This window comes from Oncorhynchus gorbuscha, linkage group LG04, assembly GCF_021184085.1.
Source record: "Oncorhynchus gorbuscha isolate QuinsamMale2020 ecotype Even-year linkage group LG04, OgorEven_v1.0, whole genome shotgun sequence".
Taxonomy (NCBI): domain Eukaryota; kingdom Metazoa; phylum Chordata; class Actinopteri; order Salmoniformes; family Salmonidae; genus Oncorhynchus; species Oncorhynchus gorbuscha.
In genome coordinates this window covers 78,168,785-78,177,984 of record NC_060176.1, presented here as the reverse complement: position 1 = coordinate 78,177,984, position 9,200 = coordinate 78,168,785, and the positions used below count along the sequence as shown (strand labels likewise).

Below are 9,200 nucleotides of genomic sequence, written 5' to 3'. Positions count from 1 at the left end.
AGCCCAGAACCACAACATCCACAACGCAGGTGAGTTCAAACGCTGTGTGTGTGTGCATGTGTCTCGTGTGTGCGTGTGTCTCGTGTGTGCGTGTGTCTCGTGTGTGCGTGTGTCTCGTGTGTGCGTGTGTCTCGTGTGTGCGTGTGTCTCGTGTGTGCGTGTGTCTCGTGTGTGCGTGTGTCTCGTGTGTGCGTGTGTCTCGTGTGTGCGTGTGTCTCGTGTGTGCGTGTGTCTCGTGTGTGCGTGTGTCTCGTGTGTGCGTGTGTCTCGTGTGTGCGTGTGTCTCGTGTGTGCGTGTGTCTCGTGTGTGCGTGTGTCTCGTGTGTGCGTGTGTCTCGTGTGTGCGTGTGTCTCGTGTGTGCGTGTGTCTCGTGTGTGCGTGTGTCTCGTGTGTGCGTGTGTCTCGTGTGTGCGTGTGTCTCGTGTGTGCGTGTGTCTCGTGTGTGCGTGTGTCTCGTGTGTGCGTGTGTCTCGTGTGTGCGTGTGTCTCGTGTGTCTCGTGTGTGCGTGTGTCTCGTGTGTCTCGTGTGTGCGTGTGTGTGCGTGTGTCTCGCGTGTGTCTCGCGTGTGTCTCGCGTGTGTCTCGCGTGTCTCGCGTGTCTCGCGTGTCTCGCGTGTCTCGCGTGTCTCGCGTGTCTCGCGTGTCTCGCGTGTCTCGCGTGTCTCGCGTGTCTCGCGTGTCTCGCGTGTCTCGCGTGTCTCGCGTGTCTCGCGTGTCTCGCGTGTCTCGCGTGTCTCGCGTGTCTCGCGTGTCTCGCGTGTCTCGCGTGTCTCGCGTGTCTCGCGTGTCTCGCGTGTCTCGCGTGTCTCGCGTGTCTCGCGTGTCTCGCGTGTCTCGTGTGTCTCGTGTGTCTCGTGTGTCTCGTGTGTCTCGTGTGTCTCGTGTGTCTCGTGTGTCTCGTGTGTCTCGTGTGTCTCGTGTGTCTCGTGTGTCTCGTGTGTCTCGTGTGTCTCGTGTGTCTCGTGTGTCTCGTGTGTCTCGTGTGTCTCGTGTGTCGCGTGTGTCGCGTGTGTCGCGTGTGTCGCGTGTGTCGCGTGTGTCTCGTGTGTTTGTATATACACACACATACACACACACACACACAGTGGGGCAAAAAAATATTTAGTCTGCTGCCAATTGTGCAAGTTCTCCCACTTAAAAAGTCAACTATGACAGACAAAATTAGAGAAAAAAATCCAGAAAATCACATTGTAGGGTTTTTAATGAATTTATTTGCAAATTATGGTGGAAAATAAGTATTTGGTCACCTACAAACAAGCAAGATTTCTGGTTCTCACAGACCTGTAAGTTCTTCTTTAAGAGGCTCCTCTGTCCTCCACTTGTTACCTGTATTAATGGCACCTGTTTGAACTTGTTATCAGTATAAAAGACACCAAGCAGCTTGGTTTGAAGAAATCAACTGTGGGAGCAATTATTAGGAAATGGAAGACATACAAGACCACTGATAATCTCCCTCGATCTGGGGCTCCACGCAAGATCTCACCCCGTGGGGTCAACATGATCACAAGAACGGTGAGCAAAAATCCCAGAACCACACGGGGGGACCTAGTGAATGACCTGCAGAGAGCTGGAACCAAAGTAACAAAGCCTTACCATCAGTAACACACTACGCCGCCAGGGACTCAAATCCTGCACTGCCAGACGTGTCCAGGCCCGTCTGAAGTTTGCTGGAGACCATTTGGATGATCCAGAAGAAGATTGTGAGAATGTCAGATGGTCAGATGAAACCAAAATATAACTTTTTGGTAAAAACTCAACACATCGTGTTTGGAGGACAAAGAATGCTGAGTTGCATCCAAAGAACACCATACCTACTGTGAAGCATGGGGGTGGAAACATCATGCTTTGGGGCTGTTTTTCTGCAAAGGGACCAGGACGACTGATCCGTGTAAAGGAAAGAATGAATGGGGCCATGTATCGTGAGATTTTGAGGGAAACCTCCTTCCATCAGCAAGGGCATTGAAGATGAAACGTGGCTGGGTCTTTCAGCATGACAATGATCCCAAACACACCGCCCGGGCAACGAAGGAGTGGCTTCTTAAGAAGCATTTCAGGGTCCTGGAGTGGCTTAGCCAGTCGCCAGATCTCAACCCCATAGAAAATCTTTGGAGGGAGTTGAAAGTCCATGTTGCCCAGCAACAGCCCCATAACATCACTGCTCTAGAGGAGATCTGCATAGAGGAATGGGCCAAAATACCAGCGACCGTGTGTGAATACCTTGTGAAGACTTACAGAAAACGTTTGACCTCTGTCATTGCCAACAAAGGGTATATAACAAAGTATTGAGAAACTTTTGTTATTGACCAAATACTTATTTTCCACTATAATTTGCAAATAAATTCATTAAAAATCCTACAATGTGATTTTCTGGATTTTTCTCATTGTGTCTGTCATAGTTGAAGTGTACCTATGATGAAAATTACAGGCCTCTCTTTTTTTAAGTGGGAGAACTTGCACAATTGGTGGCTGACTAAATACTTTTTTGCCCCACTGTATGACCCCTGATCACAGACCTTCACCTGAAGGCCGGATGGTCACACTCTCACAACCCAGCAGCTGCTGTGTTTGTCCTCTTAGAAGTTGCATGGTGTGGTCCACTTGTCACCTGATGTTTGCACTCAGTGTGTTTAAAAAAACAAACTAAGAATAGTAATAACCTATAGATTTAAATGCTGGAACAAGGTTTACAGCTCACTCACTTAGGAAGGGACTGGCTCGTCAATATGGCTCACAAAATGTAGTTTCAACTTAAATCTTAGTCAGAATGGATGATATTTCATATATATTATGAAGATAAAAATATATATCCTCAGGGAAAAGCACAGGCAGGATTTGTAAGTTTATATGCTTAGTATTTTCCATTTTTTTTACTGGCACTAAAATAATTCAAATACTAAGCATACAACTTTCATATCCTGCTTTTCCCTGTGGATAGATCTTTACATTGACTCTTTTCAGAATGAGCATTGCAAACATCTAGTAGGAAAACTTTATTATAATCTTGGCTGAAATTTTTTTTTGTTTGAATCTATCATACTTGGAAATGTAACTTTTAAGGAAGAGTGCTTATGGAGTGGACACTACTAATACTGCTACTGGTACTACTACTAATGTTGCTACTACTGCTGTTCCTACTAATGGTACTACTACTACTGCTGCTACTTCTACCACTAATGTTGCTATTACTGGTACTACTACTAATGTTGCTACTACTGGTTCTACTGGTACTGCTGCTACTGGTACTACTATTGCTGCTGCTATTACTGCTGGTACTACTGCTGGTACTACTACTACTACTGGTACTACTACTATTGCAACTGATACTACTACTAATACTGTTACTACTGCTACTGCTGCTACTACTGGTACTACTACTACTACTGGTACTACTACTGGTACTACTACTGGTACTACTACTGGTACTACTACTGGTACTGGTACTACTACTGGTACTGGTACTACTACTAGTACTGGTACTACTACTAGTACTGGTACTACTACTACTACTGGTACTACTACTACTACTGGTACTACTACTACTACTGGTACTACTGTTACTACTGGTACTACTACTATTACTGCTGCTACTACTACTAATACTACTGGTACTACTACTACGGTTACTACTACTATTACTGCTGCTACTACTACTAATACTACTGGTACTACTACTACTACTACTACTATTACTGGTACTACTACTGGTACTACTACTACTATTGCTGCTACTACTGCTACTGTTACTACTACTACTGCTGCTGTTACTGCTACTGTTACTACTACTACTGCTGCTGTTACTACTACTACTACTACTACTACTGCTGTTACTACTACTACTGCTGTTACTACTACTACTGGTACTACTACTGTTACTGCTACTACTACTACTACTGCTGCTGCTGTTACTGCTACTACTGCTACTACTACTACTACTGCTGTTACTACTACTACTGCTGTTACTACTACTACTGCTGCTGTTACTACTACTGCTGCTACTACTGCTACTACTACTGTTACTGCTACTATTACTGCTACTGCTACTACTACTACTGCTGCTACTACTACTACTGCTGCTACTACTACTACTCTTACTGTAACTACTACTACTACTCTTTCTGGTATTACTACTACTGTTACTACTACTACTGCTGCTGTTACTACTACTACTGCTGCTGTTACTACTACTACTGCTGCTGTTACTACTACTACTGCTGCTGTTACTACTACTACTACTACTACTGTTACTACTACTACTACTGCTGCTGTTACTACTACTACTGCTTCTGCTGCTTTTACTACTACTACTCTTACTGTAACTACTACTACTACTACTCTTACTGGTATTACTACTACTGTTACTACTACTACTGCTGATGTTACTACTACTACTGCTTCTGCTGCTGTTACTACTACTGCTCTTACTGTGCTGTTACTACTACTACTACTACTACTACTACTACTACTACTACTACTACTACTACTACTACTACTACTACTACTACTACTACTACTACTGTTACTACTGCTACTTCTGCTGCTGCTACTACTGTTACTGTTTATCTGGTGCTATGTATTTGGCTGTTAAGAGGATTGCTGTTTTGGCAGTCAGCCATCTGGTGAACAGACTGGGGGCTCCCTGTGGTGATGCTTCCTGCACTCATTCACACCTGGCGTCAGGGCTCCATTTGAGCCAGAACAGGATCCAGCACCTCTGTTTTGTTCTCTTTCGTTCACGGAGCCCATTTGCCAGGATCAGGTAGCCTACCTCTTGTGGCGTAAACAATTTATTTTCACTGTTTTGCAATATAAAAATTATAATGAAAGCTGTCAGAGTAGTTGCATTTTGGATTCCTCTGTAATTGTCATGCCCCATTTAAAAAAAAAAGAAATAAAAAAAACACGTAATGTGAAAATGTGCCTGATATAGTAAGAACTGATTCATGTTGGGCTGGCCCGGGTTTATGGCAGTATTGTAACCTATATAGACCATTTATGTGGTGCAAGAGAAGCACGCCTGTATCTCTCACAGAACTAAAATGAGATTCACTTTCTATGATCTCTCTCCCTCTATGTGCTCTGATCTCTCACTCCCTCTCTGTGCTCTGATCTCTCTCTCTCCCTCTCTGTGCTCTGATCTCTCTCTCTCCCTCTCTGTGCTCTGATCTCTCTCTCTCTCCCTCTCTGTGCTCTGATCTCTCACTCCCTCTCTGTGCTCTGATCTCTCTCACTCCCTCTCTGTGCTCTGATCTCTCTCTCCCTCTCTGTGCTCTGATCTCTCTCTCCCTCTCTGTGCTCTGATCTCTCTCTCCCTCTCTGTGCTCTGATCTCTCTCTCTCCCTCTCTGTGCTCTGATCTCTCTCTCTCCCTCTCTGTGCTCTGATCTCTCTCTCCCTCTCTGTGCTCTGATCTCTCTCTCCCTCTCTGTGCTCTGATCTCTCTCACTCCCTCTCTGTGCTCTGATCTCTCTCACTCCCTCTCTGTGCTCTGATCTCTCTCACTCCCTCTCTGTGCTCTGATCTCTCTCACTCCCTCTCTGTGCTCTGATCTCTCTCTCCCTCTCTGTACTCTGATCTCTCTGTGCTCTGATCTCTCTCTCCCTCTCTGTGCTCTGATCTCTCTGTGCTCTGATCTCTCTCTCCCTCTCTGTGCTCTGATCTCTCTCTCCCTCTCTGTGCTCTGATCTCTCTCTCCCTCTCTGTGCTCTGATCTCTCTCTCTCCCTCTCTGTGCTCTGATCTCTCTCTCTCCCTCTCTGTGCTCTGATCTCTCTCTCTCCTCTCTGTGCTCTGATCTCTCTCTCTCCCTCTCTGTGCTCTGATCTCTCTCTCTCCCTCTCTGTGCTCTGATCTCTCTCTCCCCTCTCTGTGCTCTGATCTCTCTCTCTCCCTCTCTGTGCTCTGATCTCTCTCTCTCCCTCTCTGTGCTCTGATCTCTCTCTCTCCCTCTCTGTGCTCTGATCTCTCTCTCTCCCTCTCTGTGCTCTGATCTCTCTCTCTCCCTCTCTGTGCTCTGATCTCTCTCTCTCCCTCTCTGTGCTCTGATCTCTCTCTCTCCCTCTCTGTGCTCTGATCTCTCTCTCTCCCTCTCTGTGCTCTGATCTCTCTCTCTCCCTCTCTGTGCTCTGATCTCTCTCTCTCCCTCTCTGTGCTCTGATCTCTCTCTCTCTCCCTCTCTGTGCTCTGATCTCTCTCTCTCCCTCTCTGTGCTCTGATCTCTCTCTCTCCCTCTCTGTGCTCTGATCTCTCTCTCTCCCTCTCTGTGCTCTGATCTCTCTCTCTCCCTCTCTGTGCTCTGATCTCTCTCTCTCCCTCTCTGTGCTCTGATCTCTCTCTCTCCCTCTCTCTGTGCTCTGATCTCTCTCTCTCCCTCTCTCTGTGCTCTGATCTCTCTCTCTCCCTCTCTCTGTGCTCTGATCTCTCTCTCTCCCTCTCTCTGTGCTCTGATCTCTCTCTCTCCCTCTCTCTGTGCTCTGATCTCTCTCTCCCCTCTCTCTGTGCTCTGATCTCTCTCTCTCCCTCTCTCTGTGCTCTGATCTCTCTCTCTCCCTCTCTCTGTGCTCTGATCTCTCTCTCTCCCTCTCTGTGCTCTGATCTCTCTCTCTCCCTCTCTGTGCTCTGATCTCTCTCTCTCCCTCTCTGTGCTCTGATAGAGCCGGCACCTCTCATTTCTTCAGCATTTCACATCATCATTTATTTCCTAATAGAATATTCGCTGTGGGAAGTGTGCTGGAGGTGAGGCAGCACTTTGCATTCTGTTAAGAAAGAAATTAAATAATTTCCAATACTACATCAAGAGTACACCTATAATTTAGCCACAGAGGATCCGTAGCTAATTTGTATTATTTTTTTTACCTAGGCATGCCTACTTGCGGTAATGCGTGTCAGATCTGTCAGTGAATAGCATGCAGCCAAAACAGACCTTTTGCAATATTTGCAATACAATAGCTGGAAAACACAGGTTGGAAAGCAATTAATTCCGCCTGGAAATAAAATACTAATCTGTTTGTTTATTAACTTCAAAATAGGCCTACTGGGTGAACAGCATTGTTTTTTACAAAGTAAAGCAAGAGAGAGAGAGAAGCTTTTGTCTACTGAGTGAGCTGAGTCAGTGAAACTGGGAAGATGTTTTGGACTAATTTCCTGCTCGTATTGTAACCTACAGTCATGTGTTTCTACACTCAGCTAGGCTATTGATGGATTGAAAACGAGGATGTTTTTATTGATCGGTTTGTAGCCTGTCATTTCGATAATTTGTGAGATATTAAAGATTCTGCGAAAGTCTCCAGTCATGTAGAATTGCATGAAATGTATTTTATGAAAGCCCACATTTTTTCCAGGACTCAAAGGCTGCAATAAATTCCCCCCGTGTGTACAACTTCTGCAATGCTCATTTTTTGTTCCAGCACGTCCCATATTACAAATGAAGCACTGTCTGGAATGTATTCAATAGTGCCACACTGTAGCAAAATGTTTCGCAGCAGACGTGTTATCGGATAAATTCAGGGTTACGTCATCCCTCTAAAAACAACATGGAGAAAAGAAGACAGAGGACCCAATTCAATGAGTTGTAGACTCATGTCAAACCTTATTGTCTAGTCCAGGGTTTATCAACTAGATTCAGCCATGGGCCAATTTTTCTTTCTTGAGTGGATGGTCGGGTGGGCTGCATTGACCAGATGAAACCCAAACTGATATGCTTGACTAAAACATAATCATTTCAAACCTTGTTTACATTTGTATACGATTGTGTGTCTCTATTATGCAGAGAATACTTGGGAACAGATTTCATTGGTGTCAAAACAAATTTTGGCCCGGGTGCCGCATTTTTGTCTTCAATGAGGTCCGGAAGGCCGCGTTGAAAATAGATTTGTATCTCCTCGCAGTGCAATAAGTAGTCCTCTATCCATGTTATTGTTATAAATGTTATTATTATTAATTTTAAGCTCCCTGACTCTCTAGCCTTTTATTTAAAAGATTATTAGAAGCTGGACACAGTCAAGAAACTGAATGTAGGTCCCATTATCATTTAAACACAGTTTAGATTTGAGTCATTTTAAAGTATATTGTGCTGAAACCCGTCTCCAGGAATGTATTAGTGTTTTTATTATTATGTCTTTCTTTTTTTACTCAAACCACCTGTGGCCAGGATGTTTGACACCGGTCACAGATAGTGTGATAAATGTAAATTGATGATTAGCTTAAGAAAGGTATGTTTATTTCCAGATGCTTAATGTGTGAAACCACTTTTGTGCGCTGACCCATGACTTTGTCTCCTTCCTGTGTGTTTCAGGGGTGTACGGTGCAGACCCGGACCAGGGCGGGGGCTTTCTCGACATCCTGAAGGGAGGAACCGAACGCTTTCTGACCAACATCAAAGACACCTCCTCTAAAGTCATCCAGTCTGTGGCCAGGTGAGAGACAGTTGGCTCAGAAAACACCTGCAATACGTTAGAACTGAGAAACATCACAATACATTATACTGAGAAACATCACGATACATTATACTGAGAAACATCACGATATATATACATTATACTGAGAAACATCACGATACATTATACTGAGAAACATCACGATACATTATACTGAGAAACATCACGATACATTATACTGAGAAACATCACGATACATTATACTGAGAAACACCACGATATATATACATTATACTGAGAAACACCACGATATATATACATTATACTGAGAAACACCACGATATACATTACACTGAGAAACATCACTACATTACACTGAGAAACACCACGATACATTATACTGAGAAACATCACGATACATTATACTGAGAAACACCACGATATATATACATTATACTGAGAAACACCACGATATACATTACACTGAGAAACATCACTACATTACACTGAGAAACACCACGATACATTATACTGAGAAACACCACGATACACATTATACTGAGAAACATCACGATACACATTATACTGAGAAACACCATGATATACATTATACTGAGAAACATCACGATATACATTATACTGAGAAACACCACGATACATTATACTGAGAAACACCACGATATATATACATTATACTGAGAAACACCACGATATACATTACACTGAGAAACATCACTACATTACACTGAGAAACATCACTACATTACACTGAGAAACACCACGATACATTATACTGAGAAACACCACGATACACATTATACTGAGAAAC

At 44.1% G+C, this 9,200-nt stretch overlaps 1 protein-coding gene across 2 annotated transcripts in view; it reads left to right on the top strand.

The window, feature by feature from the left end:
- The window catches only part of gak (cyclin G associated kinase), a 53,271-nt gene that overhangs the window by 20,415 nt on the left and 23,656 nt on the right, over positions 1–9,200 (top strand). For both annotated transcript variants that reach the window (XM_046348146.1, XM_046348145.1), the window contains exons 10-11: positions 1–29; positions 8,290–8,410. The exon at positions 1–29 is cut by the window's left edge and continues 47 nt beyond it. In XM_046348146.1, coding sequence (XP_046204102.1) covers positions 1–29; positions 8,290–8,410 — 150 coding nt within the window. The remainder of the gene's footprint in view (positions 30–8,289; positions 8,411–9,200) is intronic.